Source organism: Gobio gobio, assembly GCF_949357685.1.
Source record: "Gobio gobio genome assembly, chromosome: 19".
NCBI lineage: Eukaryota > Metazoa > Chordata > Actinopteri > Cypriniformes > Gobionidae > Gobio > Gobio gobio.
In genome coordinates, this window is record NC_137112.1 from 43,203,353 (window position 1) to 43,220,462 (window position 17,110).

General features: G+C 35.7%; 1 protein-coding gene across 1 annotated transcript in view; it reads right to left on the minus strand.

Moving 5' to 3' along the window:
* cacna2d3 (calcium channel, voltage dependent, alpha2/delta subunit 3) overlaps positions 1-17,110 on the minus strand; it is a gene marked incomplete at both ends in the record, with an annotated part of 62,208 nt that overhangs the window by 18,209 nt on the left and 26,889 nt on the right. The window contains 11 exons of the mRNA XM_079844321.1: positions 1,213-1,280; positions 1,424-1,485; positions 1,646-1,717; positions 2,153-2,236; positions 5,160-5,234; positions 5,373-5,453; positions 7,014-7,085; positions 10,927-10,944; positions 11,435-11,568; positions 12,900-12,978; positions 15,028-15,141. Coding sequence (XP_079700447.1) covers positions 1,213-1,280; positions 1,424-1,485; positions 1,646-1,717; positions 2,153-2,236; positions 5,160-5,234; positions 5,373-5,453; positions 7,014-7,085; positions 10,927-10,944; positions 11,435-11,568; positions 12,900-12,978; positions 15,028-15,141 — 859 coding nt within the window. The remainder of the gene's footprint in view (positions 1-1,212; positions 1,281-1,423; positions 1,486-1,645; positions 1,718-2,152; positions 2,237-5,159; positions 5,235-5,372; positions 5,454-7,013; positions 7,086-10,926; positions 10,945-11,434; positions 11,569-12,899; positions 12,979-15,027; positions 15,142-17,110) is intronic.

The window sequence follows — 17,110 nt, forward strand, 5'->3', positions numbered from 1 at the left end:
CGGAAGAGGGGAGACTTCACCTACTCTGCCCGGTTAGGGCGCTCAGAGTTTATTTGGCGAAGTCTGCACAGTGGAGGAGATCACAACAACTGTTGGTGTGTTTTGGCTCACCTAAGAAGGGATTGCCTGCGTCTACTCAGACAATCAGTAATTGGATTGTCCAGGCGATTACCATGGCCTATCAGGTGCGCAGTTTGCCTTCACCTGTGGCCGTGAGGGCTCATTCCACCAGAGGCATGGCCTCTTCGGTGGCCCTTCTTTCTGGGGTCCCCTTGCAGGATATCTGCGAGGCGGCCGGGTGGGCTACCCCACACACTTTTATCAGGTTTTATAGCCTGGATCTCCCTACGACGCCTGGTGCTAGGGTGCTCCAGTCCTAGCTGTGCCCGGTTTCCGGCTTCACACTAGGGCAGGCGCTACCCTTCGGTGTGGCCTAGTGGGTACTCGTTCCCCAAAGCGTCGTCCCGATGCAGTGCGAGTTCCCTCGAAAGGGAACTGCTCGGGTTATGTATATAACCCTTGTTCCCTGAGAAGGGGAACGAGCACTGCATCCCGACGCCACACCTCGGCGCGCCTGGAGCGCATGCTTCAGAGCAATTACTACCGCCATTACGTTCCAGCTCCCCTTTTATACTTCCGGGTATGCCGTCACAATGACGTCATCACGCACGCCAATCGGATTGGCCTAGTTGGCATTCTGGTTTCAGATTCGCTGATGCTAAGGGAGCATCCCCAAAGCGTCGTCCCGATGCAGTGCTCGTTCCCCTTCTCAGGGAACAAGGGTTATATACATAACCCGAGCAGTTTTTCAATTATATGAAAATAACAAGGAGCAATATAAATACACCAATACAAGTCTAAAGTATTTGAATTGCTCCTACATTGTTCATAAAAATATGCAAATTGTCAATGAAACATTCATGATATTTTAACATTTCTCTGGGTTAAATATATTTTTAATTCCCACAAAGGAAAATGAAAAATCAACGAACTGTTTAACAATGGTGGAAAGAAAACTTCAAAAAAATCTCCAAACTTTAAAATATCAGACCTTTAATAGGACTGCTAAATAATTTATAGAAAGAAAACTAATAAAAATATAAGTGATACAAAGCTATAAGACGAGAATATATATTTCAGCATTTTACCCATAAAAAATAACTTGCTTTAGCAATGGTTTTCATAAGTCCTGCTAATAAAGCAAATCCTCACCCGCTTCTAGAGAAACATTTCCCTTGAAGAAGTATTTTCCGTGTCCTCTCGAGAGCGCCACACCTACACTACAAATCACACAGAAAACACCATTTCAAAGTCACATTTTCATCATCACAATGTCACATCCTTTCAAACAGCATTTGTACAAATGTAATACAATTATAAGCAAACATTTGTGAAACATTTACATATACGAGACATAACCTACCTAAATGGAGTTCCTTTAATATCAGTGTAGAAATAATCATTGTGCATTGTCAAGACACGTTTCTGGTGGGGAACAAATGTAAAGATAAGATTATGAAGTTATGCAATCACTCATGTGAGGTGTATTATTTATATTTTGCTATTAAACTAATGTTTCTTTTTAATAATATGACACTAGCAACGTATATCATTAATCTGGAATTGTAAAAGTAAAAAACGTTACCCCTTTGTCAACTGTTCTTTTTACTTCCATTGAAAAAGTGCCAGTTCGTCTGTTCACCATTGCTGTGCGCAACTACAAATAAACACATTTATGAAGCATTGAAGCAGGACTTATTCATTTTAATACTGTATGTCAACAGCAAAAAAACACTTCATGCAAGTACGTGAGCCTAATGTACAAACCGGTCCGAGCACCTGCAATGCATTTGCGTATTTGCATAAAGTATGTTTCTGGTCTAAAGGCCCATTCGCACCTTGGACGATAACTATAGCGATGACAAAGATATCGTTTTTTCAGAATTCATCCTGCTTTAAACAGCTCAAGCATTTAAAGCGGCCGACGATAAAACTGCAGTTTGTGCTTAGAATAAACAGAAGGATAACGTCCGCTGTTGTTGACACTAATATAGTTATCTTTATAGTTATCAGTCTTGGTGTGACCAGGCCTCGTCTAAGTGTATTGTATTGTCTGCACTCATTGTGTAAAAACACAGAAACTGGTCCATACAACATCCTCTGTGTCCTCCCATTCCACCTCGGACAGGTCCACGCTGCTGTAACTGGGTTTCTTCCTCTTTTGGCCCTCCTGATACTGCAAGAAGAGACACACAGAGGACAGGAAGTGCTTTAGAGGACAGCAGTTAGGAATTGAGATCATACAGGTAACACGATGGAGACAGAAACGTACAGTACGTGGTGATAGAGGCCATTAGTCTAGCGTTTTTCACTCCTGCTCCTTGACTTTCCCACAAGCACTGCGTATATATGGTGTTTGATCAGATGATGAAGCATGTTGAAGGTGCTGTAAACAATTTGCTCAGTTTCACCATTTTATCAACTTCAACCACACAGCCTCTCTCTAAAACGATCAAAGCAATCCCAAACGTAGTAAATGATAGACAGGCACAAAGCATTTCTGATTGACTGGTTTTCTGATTGGATTAAAAGCGTGGATCGCTTCCTTGACTCCTTCATTTACTGTTTACAGAGTCTGGTGCTGTCACTGAGAGAGGTGTGACACATATTTTAGTGATATCTGACAGTAGTCGGGACATTTTATGTGTGGTATTCTCCCCAAAAAATGCTTACAGAACCTTTAGGGAAACATCCAACATGTGCAGTGCTGAGGGACTCCAGGAGCAGGATTGAGAAACTGTGGTGTAAGGAAATGAGTTTTGTTTACACACTATCAGACCAGCCAATATTAGGCTTATAGAGATCTGTGTCAAAATAATCTGTCTAATCAGTTTTGCTCAGATTGGTTTTAATCAGTCAATGGCTCTGTTCCAATCCCTAATGAGATGCTTTGCTGTCTACGGTCTACATAGGCAGCATCCTAAACTGAAATGGAACCTCATAAGTAACTGAATTCAAATAGCATGTCAACATTACAGTTAAAGGTATGCAAATAGTGCTCTTTACATGGAGAACACGAGAAGCCACTGAAAATACTGTGATTTTTTGCATCACTTATAATTATTATTTATATTTTGAATACATTTTTATTTTTATATTTGCAGTTTTTATTTTAAATTTGGTTCACGTTTTTTTTTATTTTGTTAGGTGCGAAGGCACTTCTTGTATCTGTTAACGCAATCTCTCTACTTTTTCAAACTCCGAAAGAATTAGGTAATCTAAAAATGTCTTTAATTACTCATTGTTGCAGTTGGTCTGATACTCCCAGCCATGCTTGCAAGACTCATCATGCAAGCGACTCTCTTTTTCTCTTGCAAGACTCTTTTTTTGTACTCGCAGCTATGTTTTTTATTGTTTTTTGTATTTTTAAAAATAGTTCCATTTAAAGGAATACGCCGACTTTTTGGGACTTTATCTTATTATCTTAAGTCCATACATACCATTCTCATCTCTGTGTGTGCCATAACTCTGTCTGACGCACCCACCGCTAGCCTAGCTTAGCACAAAGAGTGGAGGTAAACGGCTCCAGCTAGCCTCCTGCTCAATAAGTGACAAAATAACGCCAACATTTCCTATTTACATGTTGTAATGTGTATAGTTACATTGTGTACTAAGATCGACGGAAAATGAAAAGTTGTGATTTTCTAGACCGATATGGCTAGGAACTATACTCTCAGGCACTGCGTAATATCATTGCGCCGCTGCACTCATGGTACGGCACAAAGTTCTTTGATCATTACACAGGAATGAGAGAATAGTTCCTAGCCATATCGGTCTAGAAAATGGCAACTTTTAATTTTCAGTCGGTCTAAGCACACAATGTAACAATACACATCACAACATGTAAATAGGAAAATGTTGGTGTTATTTTGTCACTTATTGAGCAGTAGGCTAGCTGGAGCCATTTACCTCCAGTCTTTGTGCTAAGCTAGGCTAGCGGTGGGTGCGTCAGACAGAGTTATGGCACAAACAGAGATGAGAATGGTATGTATGGACTTATCTAACTCTGGGAGATACAGTGAATAAGATAAAGTCCCAAAAAGTCGGCATGTTCCTTGAACTTAAAAAATGTTTTTCAGTTTTCGTTTTAGTACTTTACCAGTAGTTGTTAAAACATTTTAAAATTACATTTTGTTTTATTTAATCTGTATTTCAATGATTAGTTTTACGTTAACAATAACAATACTGCAAAGCAAATCAAAATATTAGATGAAAATTTTTTTTTTAAATTAGATGGAGCTATTTTCTATCATGTTCTATATTTTATTTTAAATATATGTAAAAAAAAAAACTTGTTGCAATGTATCCTGGGATTTGCATGAATGATACATACGTTATACAATGTCCAATATCAATATTAAAATCCAGCATAAATTTGCTCTCAAGGTGAGAGTTTGCCTATAATGTCTAAAAATGCTGCCTAGATGGTCAACTAACTTGGGTTTGGAACAGAGCCTAAAAAAACTGAATAAGAATGTTACTTTGTGTGCACACTTGCATCCAGTTCAGGTCATAATAAACAGTCTTAACCAATGCTACTTACACTAATAATACTCATTTTAGCATTTACCACATTTAATAACAGTAAACACTGTCCCTGTTCGGCAACACAGAGTCAGTGTGGTCTGTAAATACACACACTCAGAAGCCTTGACTGATGCACACCACCGCTACGCAAACACAAACTGATACACAGCAGCACTGGAGCCACATTACGACGAGAACACCAACACGTTCACGACACAGAGACGCACAGTCACGCATGGTGACTGAGAGCGGGGTGAGGGGTGTCCCTGCGAAGGGTGAGTTACCTCAGTGCTCTGATCAGCCCTGGCAGGCACATGAATGGGCTTTTATTCCTGCATGCAATATATCAGAGGAAAAGGGTTGGGATTACAAAAACTACATCTCCCATGATGCACTTCAGCGTCCCACCAGCGCTCTCACAAGCACACACTGCATGTGTGGGTAGATTTTACCTGAGGCAGCTTTTTTCTTTTTTTTTTTGGGTATGGACGTAATTGAACATCTATTTTATCATATTCCTAATATAGTTCTAATATAAGGCTGTATATGGGCCCAGAATAATTAGTCCTTACCAGGGGCCTCAGGTCAGGATGCGTCAGGATATATCCGTTATTGGTAATGGCAAATGCGTATCCATGTATTCCTAGCTGGAGAGAGGAAGATAAGATTTAAAAAATGATAGCATTATCACACTTCAGCCCACTTTACGATATAGAGCGTGTACAATTGAACAGATTAAAATTGATTTTGGAATGCATGGCTATTTATTGGTGGTAACATCCTACCTTGTGTTTTGGGATGGTTTTCATTAACTCCTGAATGGGGATGTCAGTGCCCACAACGCCTAGCAGGATGCCTTGGTTTTTCTGCAGAGAGGCACATACTGTGAAATCATTTTATTTTCACACACGTCGTACGCATTTGTTCACTTCTCATTCTCTTTGATATCAATAGGTATTCGTATGTAAAGTGTGTTTAAAATAAGTCAAGTCAAGCTGTTGTATGGCGGATATTAATTATGTCAAAGCTCAATGAATATGAACTATAAGTGAAACATCATCAATGTTACAGCGTCCTATTAATTAAGTGTGTTCCGACGAATTTGATTAAACAAATAGATATGGATGAAAAAAGGAATAGTTTTTAATGCAACTCAAATAAAATCTTCACGCTTCAAAATGGACCCAAAAACTCTATACGATCTTTAAAATTCATACGATAGACTTGTGTGAGAAAGAGACCACTGAAAATGTTGACATCCACCCCTGCCTCTTTACGAGAGAAGTAGTGATTCGTGAATGAATCATTCTTTTGAGTCTGATCTTTTCAATGAATCAGTTGATTCAGTTCACAAAGCGAAATGATTCATTCACGCCTCCATGTGAAAACTTTTTAAAATATACATGAATATTGATAGTTCTATTTGACTAATATGAATTATTATTACTATTAATAATATAAAAATAAAACATTCTACTAAAAATATTTGTAGAATATGTTATATAGTATACATGAACATTGATGGTTATATTTTACAATTATTAATTATTATCCTTATTAATATTATACCAGATAAAATGAGTACTAATATTAATATTGTTACAATAGTTCCATATGGAAACTTTTTAGAATATGAGTTTTAAAATATACATTAATATTGATAGTTGAATTTAACAAATATGAACTATTATTAATAATATAAAAATTAAAAGTAATATTGATGTGAATAATAATAATAATACTGTTATTATATTTTCCATATAGAAATTTTATACATTTTAGAATATACATGAATATTGATAGTTCTATTTGACTAATATGAATTATTATCACTATTAATAATATAAAAATAAAATAAACATCAATATTAATTATTTTAATCTTTTTTGGAAACTTTGTAGAACATGTTATATAGTATACATTAACATTGATGGTTATATTTTACAATTATTCATTCTTAGCCTTATTAATATTACAAAAAATAAAATTTGTATTAATATTGTTATAATAGTTCCATATGGAAACTTTTTAGAATAGAAGTTTAAAAGTATACATTAATATTGATAGTTGTATTTAACAAAACCAAAATTAAAAGTACTATTGATGTGAATAATATTAATACTGTTATTATAGTTTCCATATAGAAACTTTTTAGAATATACATTTTAGTATATAGGCCTACATTAATATTGATATTTATGTTTAATCAATACTAGTTATTTTAAATATTAACAATAAAATTAATATTAATATTGATGTTAATAATATGAATATTATTACAGTTCCACATGGAAACTTTGTATAATATAAGTTTTATAAGATACATTCATATTAATTTTGTATGTAACTGCGTCTATTCAAACTCAGAATATGTGCTAGATCAACAGATATCATGTCACACATAAACACACAGACATTCTCCCCACCGTTTCATTCTTGGTGCTAAACACAGGCATGGCCACTGTGGTCATCGGGTTCGGACCTTTATTCTCCCCAAGCTGCTGACAGACCAACAGAAGACTTTCAGATTTAAATTACATGAGCGTCTGAGAAAAATGCATCCAATAAAGATTTTGAATGGACATTGATCGCCACAGCCGGTTCATAAGCTCACATTGCGCTGTCCTACCGGCCTTCAGATCAAGGAAGTTGCTGCGATATGAAATATTCAAACCAACGTTTTGATTAATGGCCGTGCGAGGTGTAGACAAGTGAAGGGTGATCTGGTGAAGATGGTTCATCTCTGTAGCTGAACTGTAAGCTCAGCTGCGGGCACGATGAGGGCTGACATGATTTAACGCATGAGCTCGCTGAAACTAGGTCTGCTATTCCCCCACCTCACCCTTATGTGTGTGTGTGTCCATTATGCGTGTTTTACAGTGGCCCTTGAGAGGATTCGTGAATGCGGTTGTTTGTGAGAAAAAAGGAGTAAATATCCCATTCTTAGTTGGCATCTTTGTTTTGTTTTCAACAAAATATTAAATATTAAATTCATTTACTCACCCTTGTCATTCCAAGCCTGTATAACTTTAAGGGGACCAATGTAATACGATGAAAATAATGAAAGCTAATGGGGACTTGAGCTGTCGAGCTCCAAAAAATGACAAAAAACAGCATTAAAGAATCATAAAAGTGGTCCATACGGCTTGTGTGCTATATTAAAAGTCTTCTGACATCTTGAATTTGAATATTTTTTTCACTTAAAATATTCTCTGTCGTAGTCCTCAAATCTCCTTTCTGTTCGTGTACAATCAAATATGGCACGTCAAAGCGTGTCTCGTCGGGTTTGACATCAATGACATGAAATGTCTATCTTGTCTTTGGGTCTCGTGTGTCTTGTGACCAATCAAATTGATGACATCAAACCTAGTGCGACATGTTTTGACGTGCCTTATTTAAATATGATGCGAATGCAAATGATTTTTGAGAGATATGTCAGAAGCAAAAGATTTCCAGTGAATAGCAATGAAAATATATATTAAAATAAAAAAATCTTCTGTTCAAAAGTCTATGGTTGGTAAGATTTCTTTAATGCTATTAAAGAAACAGTATCTTATGCTCACTAAGGCTGAATTTATTTAATCAAAAATACAATAAAAACAGTAATATTGTGAAATATTATTACAATTTAAAAATACTATTTTCTATTTTAACATATATTTTAAAATGTAATTTATTCCTGTGATTCAAAGCTAAATATCAGTGTCACATGGTCATTCAGAAATCATTCTAAAATGCTGATTAGCTTCTCAAAGAAACATTTCTGATTATGATCAATGTTGAAAACATTGAATATTTTTGTGGAAACTGACAAATTTTTCTTCAGGATTCGATGAATAGAAAGTTCAAGTCTTTACTCTCACTTTTGATCTATTTACTTAATCCTTGCTGAATAAAATGATGAAGTATATAAGTATACAAAATCGTACTGACCCCAAACTTTGGAACGGTAATGCAAATTATATATAAATTAATGTACTAAGCTATCACATGAAGACTTTAGAAGACTTGGAATATACAGTATGAGTTGTATGGACCACTTTTATAATGGTTTCGGCTTTTTGGTGCTCGACAGCCCCAGTCCCCATTCACTTTCATTCTAAGGTAAAGATCTGTGAGGAAAACACTTCCAAATTCATATGGGCTTGGAATGAAAACAGAGAATAAATGATGCATTTTTTTTTAAGTGAACAATTTCATTTTTGGGTGAACTATTCCTATAAATCATCTTTTCAGAATGTAAACTTTAATCATCATTGGGCTTGTTCCACTGGCAGATGGGCAAGTTTGTTTCTAAAACAACGACAAAAATCACCCTCTGTCCCACTGAAGAGGGCTTTAATGTCTCGCATTCGGGAGCTAAAAAAAAACCCTCAGTTTGAGTTTTGTCCAACATTTGTTCAGTCTGGTTGGCGTCGTGCAGAACACTGGAGGTGTATCCTGCAGGAGCCAAATTGAAATCTGTGAATTAACCTTGTGCTTTCCCCTTCCTCTCTTCCCCCCCTCTTCCCTTCTCTCTTTCTCCCAGTCTCTGCCTCTCTCACCCCCTCTGCTCCAATGTCAGTTTTATTACGGCTTTAGGAGATAAAAGCCAATGATCCACAAAATGATGAATGGGGTGTCTCAGTGGCCAAGATACAGCAACACACACTCCGGAGAACAATTCCCAACACCCTACGCCTATGCCTGTGTGTGTGACAGAGGAGGGTGTCAAAGACATCGGGTGGGTGCGAACACTTGCACTTGTGTGTGTGTGTGTGTGTGTGTGTGAGAGAGTCGGCCTTATCAGAAATGCAATGGCACAGCGGTCAGTGTTGCGGTTCTCGACATACCCAGCAGAGTGAAGCCAAACCCTATCTCTGACCACATCTCGCCCTCACTCGCTTTTATCTTTCGCTCTCTCAGGCTGCGTTCCCCTGTAGCACTCTGCACCGCATCCATGTTCAAGAACTAATAAAACGTTTCAGATTCCAGTAACGGAATACTGAAAGCAAACTACAATGAGGAAATGCTGCAAGACACCAGTGACAGAATGGACACAAACAGGCTCTGTTCCCAAACCTAGTCAGCTGCCTTGCTGACTACAGTCTACATAGGCAGCATTCTAACTGAATGACCGATTTGGAACATTCTACGCCGTATGTCATACAGATAGTGCTAAAAAAAAACTTAAGCACAAACTCTAATAAGCATAAATATACAACAATATTGCATAATATTTATATTGGATAAAACAGTCCCATTTTAAATAGTTTGAACTAGTTTAGTGATGCTTTTCAGTATTGAATGAATATATATATATATAAATATATAAATATTGAATACATACAGTATATATAAATCTACAATTTGTACACTCTGGAAAAAGGGTACAAAAGCTGTCACTGGGATGGAACATCCCATAATATGTAACTTTAGGTATTTATATGTACATTTTAGGTACTAATATGTACCTTTAGGTATTAATATGTACACTTTAAGTACTAATAAGAACATTTAGGTACTAACAAGTAACTTTAGGTATTAATATGTACATTTTAGGTACTAATATGTACCTTTGGGTATTAATATGTACACTTTAGGTACTAAGTATGTACCTTTAGGTATTAATATGTACACTTTAGGTACTAATATGTACCTTTAGGAATTAATATGTACACTTTAAGTACTAATAAGTACATTTAGGTACTAATATGTATTTTTAGGTATCAATATGTACATTTTAGGTACTAATATGTACCTTTAGCTATTAATATGTACACTTTAGGTACTAATATGTACCTTTAGGTATTAATATGTCCACTTTAAGTACTAATAAGAACATTTAGGTACTAATATGTAACTTTAGGTATTAATATGTACATTTTAGGTACTAATATGTACCTTTAGGTATTAATGTACACTTTAAGTACTAATAAGAACATTTAGGTACCAATATGTACCTTTAGGTATTAATATGTATACCCTTTAGGTACTAATATGTACCTTTAAATATTAATATGTACCATTTAGGTACTAATATGCAAATTTGAAGGGTGAATAATGTACAAAGGTGTACTTTTTGTGAGAGTACCACCCCGGTGACAGCTTTTTGTAAACCTTTTTTTCTGAGAGTGTATCTACAATATGTTTTTACCCCTCTGAACTTGTCGCAATGCATTCTGGTACTGCTTTCTTTACTAAGTCGTATGCATGCTATGCCTTTCATAGAATTTGGCTATTATTAGGTATCCTAGAAGGAACAGGCTTCGTGTTGTGTGCACCCTTAAAATGCTGCCTCCGTAGGCAGCTCGCTAGGTTTCGGAATAGAGCCACAGAGACACCGGTTACGACTGTTACCTTGTGCGCCTGCGCGAGCTATAGGGACACAGGGAGAAAAATAATACGTGTCATTGACATGTGCTCACGTCTACACACATACAAGAGACACACTGCACGGTGTGTGACCTGATCTCGCTCTCGTAGTGCTCACTGAATGGAAGAGTGTCTTGATGAGACCTTCAGGGAGTTAACGGTGCTACTAATGAGGACTGGGTTGCATTTTATGAGGGAGAATGACTGTAGAAAACATACATTTAGTAAAGAAAATACTAGACTTTTTAGACAGTAAACCCTTTTCAAAAATGTACCATAGTGATATTTGTTTCTACCAAACTTCCATAGTTACTTACTAAAGTTGTAGTTTAAATAAATAATAATATGGGACGTTCCTACATTTTGATGATTGTGGTGATTTTTGGTTTATATGAGGTTTATTTTTGCAGAAGCTATAGTTCACAATGTACATTTTTGTAAGGGATACAGATGCTGTACACGCACAACACACGTTGTGATTAATTATACTTACCGCGCTGTCCACATAGGCTTCAGTCCACACTGTGTCATGTTCATGGTCGATAACTTTAGGTCTGCTCATCACATGCAAATACCGCATCACGTTCTCCTGAACGTCAGCCAGAGTGGAGATCTGACTAAAATAACCTGCACAACACACAATCCACAGCAGATTTGAATTACTCTCTGCATATATATATATATATATATATTTTCCACAAAAATATTAAGGAGCACAACATTTTGTTTTTAACATTGATAATAATAATAAATATTTCTTGAGCAGCAAATCAGCATTGAAGGATCATGTGACGCTGAAGTAATGATGCTGAAAATTCAGATTTTCCATCACAGGAATAAATTACATTTAAAAATATATTACATTAGGAAACGTAAAATAAATTGTAATAATATTTCACAATATTATTGTTTTACTGTATTTTTGATCAAATAAATTCAGCCTTAGTGAGCACTTGTTTGTATATTTTGTCAATGCATTTTGGTATCACTTTCTGTAAAAACTGTATTCATAATGTTTTAAAATACATTTTTATAATCTTTTTTTCATATTTGGAAGTCATTCTAATGACCAATATAATATATTGCTTATTTATTCATAGTTGTTATTGATTTAAAGAGTGTACAGCTATTATATAGGTATACATAGAGAATTTGATTAGTTTTTCCATTTGAAAATGTGGGGGCTTTTGAATAACAATGATATTATTGCTATAATACATTATACTATTTAAATATATAGCCTTGAATAGTTTTGAAAATTTAGAAATGATAATAGAATACATAAACATTAAATTATAATAGAATACATAAATATTAAAATAATAAAGTATGCATGATTATTAAGGCGAGATACAAGCTGATCATCAGATGCCTTTCCATCCGTTTGGCTTTGTTGAAAATGTGCATGTGCTACTGCAGAGGCTCCAGGTGCAGAGCTAGAAATTCTCAGCACGGTGTGTGTGTTTGTGTGTGTGTGTGTGTGTGTGTGTGTGTGTGTGTGTGTGTGTGTGTGTGTGTGTGTGTGTGTGTGTGTGTGTGTGTGTGTGTGTGTGTGTGTGTGTGTGTGTGTGTGTGTGTGTGTGAGAAAGCGCTCCTCATCCCGCACCCAGTCATCCGTGGCGCGGGCACATGGGAGTGATCAACGCTGTGCAGCCACGAGAGCAGAGCTGACAAGAAGAGTGATTTAGGCTCATTTGACCCTTGACCTCTGCATGTCAGCTCCGCGAGTTGAGCCAGTTGCTGTCGCACTCTCATCAAGCACTCAACACCCGCGTGATTTCCTCCAGCCTTCAAACCAATAAACCCACAGAGCTGGCACTCTAACTCCTCATCGCGCCCGGAAGCTGAACGGAAGCTTCCGTGCTCCAGGAAAACCCAGCCAGGATAATTAATTAACTAATTAGCAAAAATTAAAATGGAATGTAAAATTCAGCTCGTCATCCCCGAAAATCACCAACCTTTATTGGCACACGCCATCCATTTCAGGTTATCAGCAAACGCAGATTCCCGGCCAATCAGGTAGGGGAATATACGAACCTATGGAGAAAAAGAAAAGAGTTGTATTTAGTGCGATAAATAAATATGTTGCGGTATTTGTACGTGAAGAATAAACATTTTTGTACTTTTTTTTTGCATTATTAAATACTGAAACGCACAAATCACAGCTCCTACAATGTAAACTTTACGCATGAGTAGCGTTTAGCTTGGCAAGCTACAGTTTCAAATTTGTATGTACGAACACGATCACATTGGTCTCTGTTTCTTTTCATTCCTCCGTTTCTTTGTTTCTCCACACTGAAAACACATATGCAGCAGATCTCTGGATTTAAATCAAAGAATCTCCTTGTTTCCCACAATGCAATTTCACAATGTCAGGGTAAAACCTGATTACTTGATTACTCACTGGAAAACAACTGCCATGGCGCATTTACTTAATTACACAACTGGTGTGACAAATCAGACAGGAAAATTGTTCACCATATGTTTTAAGATTCAGTTTTAAGTTTCTACCAGGGATGTGCATGAGTACTCAGAGTGACAGCAATGATCAATCATAAAAACTTAGTAATTTAGTGATTTTTATTTATTTATTCAACTTAACAATATTTCACACTGTTTGAAATGCAAGGGCCTTGCAACCAGTGTTATTTTAGTATTATATATATGCTATTATACTTATCAATATTTTAATAGAGCATTTATCTTTATATTTTCAGTTTTAGTCATTTTGTTATCTGCTTTTGTCATTTTTATTATTTTATTTTATTGCATTATTTTATTTTATTTATTTTTATTTCCGTTTTAGCTTCATTTTCAGTTTTTGATTCCGTTTTTATTTTCATGTCATTCAGGTTTTTTTTCCATTCTTCTAATATTTATATTTTTATTTTAGATTTATTTCAGTTATCAAAATTATTTTTAATAGTTTTAGTTGACAATAAGAACACTGCTTACAATGTGTTTAGACATTTCCTTTTGAAAAGGCAATGTCCAGTGATTTAAAAAAAAAAAAAGGTAGTAAAAATGCTTTTTACGTTTTGTAGTTTCTTTGAAAACACTTTTATAAGCATGTTTCAAGATGCAATATGCTAAAAAAATGCAAAATGCAACAACTGTACACATCTGATGGTGCAAATATAAATAGATTTAATTCATTTTAATACAGAAGACAGATTGACCATAATGCACATCCTTTAATGTTTATATACATTTATTTTACTTATTAATTTGTGCTCATGAGGGTGGTTTCAAAATGTGGATGTGTAAACCATTCCTCTCGATGTTCCTTTCTCTGCTCACTCATTTTTTTTCTCCCTCTCCCTCCCTCTTTTTTACCCTCCATCCCTCTATTTCTCAGTACATTGCTCCTGTCTCCCATGTATAAATGGTTTTTGATTCCAACCAATACTGAGCGGTTACACCGCAGTGGGCCAGCGACAATTCACACACACACACACACACACCTTCTGCAGGCTGTAAAAACGTATTTCTCCTCCAGCCGATTAGGACATGAGATGCAGACTTACACACAACCAATCCAGGCCAGGAATGTTCGCTTAACATGTTCACCTGAAAGCTGAATGCTTTATGAACACATCTGGTAGTGAAAACCGCGCCGCAGACGGCAATCAGGGTCAATCAGGTGACTGATTCAGCACCGCCAAAGGGCAGGTACATGTGCAAACCCTCCAAATTTTGTTTATTCAACACATTCCCCCCATGTTTGAAGAGTGTGTCAAATAATCTGGTGCTGTCAGCAGTTCAATATACATTAACACACTTCTTCAGACAAACACCGCAGGAGCCAAACACAATTCCTCAAAATGTCAAAACGCTCTCAAAAGGGAATTTTACACTTGTGCTAGGGTGAAAAAAGGCAATCATAACTAAATCTATATAGCAAGAGAAAGCACGCTGTACTTAGGAAGGAAAAGAACCAATATACTTGAAAGAAATAATGCTGCATTTGATAACACGCATCTCATGTAGGATTTAATTATAAATAGTCATGCTTTTATGCATGTTTTATGTACTTTTAAACTGAAAATGTTTTAATGTTTACTTTTTAATAATTCTTTATCTTACCTTTCGCTCAGGCCAGTTATATTTGGCAAAAACATCATCATACATTTCAGTGGCTCCATCTGTTATCAGCATGATCGCCTGACTACATGAACTTCCACGGCCGGTCTGATTAATCTGCACAGGGGAAGGAGGAGATAAAGAGGTATGAGAGAGAGACTTTTCATTATGAGAATGAGAATTCAATTCGACATTCAGAATAAACACTATCAAATTGCCTTAGAAAGATTCACTAACACATAAAGCTAAAATCTAACAACAGAATCTATTTCAGTGGAGGGGAAAAAAAACTAAAACAAGGGAAGCAAACAGGAAATTGTCTTCAGAGTGAATCTACATTATCAGGCTCTGACAGATTGCTAATGTATACTGCTTTGTAGATGATACTGTGTTTATGCTGTATGATAAAATAATTCTGGAAGCTGACTGGTCGATCTCAAGAGTAAATAGCTACTACATTTAACTAGTTAACTACATTTTTCAGCATAATAGTACAGACTGCAGACTACAGACTTAAGAGCACAGCCTCTGATACTTTATTGTTTAATTATGTTATGATTACATTGTTTGTATACAGTATTTTTGAGATTATTGTAAAGGCTACAATGCATCAACCTTATTTGGGAAGCATTGCATATTTTGATAAAATCTTTGCAATATGTGAGACAAAAAAAAAGAGATATTATCAGGGATATACTCGCAGTCAGGTCCAAAAGCAATCTATCAAAAAATGTGGTCTGATTAATATATATATATATATATATATATATATATATATATATTAGGGCTGTCAAAATAACGTGTTCATTTCGATTAATTAATCTGAGAAGAAATAACGCGTAAAAAAAAATAATGCAGATTAATCCATTCTGTATTGGACTTTGACCCTGAGCTGTAAAATGAAGGAGGGAGACGAGAACGCGCTGCCTGGATCATTAATTGGAACATTTACGTATAAATACGGCCTGATGGAAGTGTTGATAAAAATATTGTCTAAAAAAAGTTGTCTATGTACTGCAATGTCCCCCCTATCCTACCCAAGAGCGTGTCCTATACACGCCATTGAGTGCGTATCATATGCACGCGAAAAACTGCGTAGCGTATACATTCCACGACATTGCACACTCGTATTATTGATACGCATTATCATGTGATCGTGTTGGTCTGCAGCAAGCAACATGCATATCACCGGAGTTTGTCAACTCTAAAGTACCACATCAATGCAAAGCATCCAGGAGTTAACGCTAATCCGGAGGTACTAGCACATCCCATGAAACCAACTCTATCAGTCAACGTCATCTTCAAAACACATTTGAGTAAACACTGAAAAGCAAATTTTGCAAATCTGTATAGAAATTCTCTTGCTAAATGGATCACAATAATGTCCTGCAGACCAGTTTCCTTGTATATACAGTGAAAAAAATCTTCTTCCTGAAGCACTTTTGAATTTATTTCCTCAGCATATATTGTTTTTTGTTATGGCCAATATTTGAACAGTGAAAAAAAAAAGAAAAGAGTTTTTGAACTTTAATGTCACTAATGCTGATTATTCATTGATTCATTTGAATTGAAATATTTAAAATACTTTCACAGCCAAAAATATGTATGTGATTAATTTAGATTAATTAATCACAGAGTATGTTATTAATTAGATTAAAAAATTTTAATCGATTGACAGCCCAATAATATATATATATATATATATATATATATATATATACACAAAAACATTATTGTATATACATTACTGTTCAAAAGTTTGGGGTCAGTAAGATTTTTTTAAATGTTTTTGAAAGATATCTCTTATGCTCACCAAAGCTGCATTTTCTTTTCAAAAATACAGTACAAATATTGTGAAATATTTTTACTATTTAAAATAGCTGTTTTCTATTGTAATGTAATTTATTCCTGTAATGCAAAGCTGAATTTTCAGCATCATTACTCTAGTCAGTGTCACATGATCCTTCAGAAATCATTCTATTATGCTGATTTGCTGCTCAAGAAACATTTCGTATTATTACCAAACACTGAAATATATCTTTATGGAAACGGTGATACGTTTTTTGTTCAGAAAATTCTAAAGAAC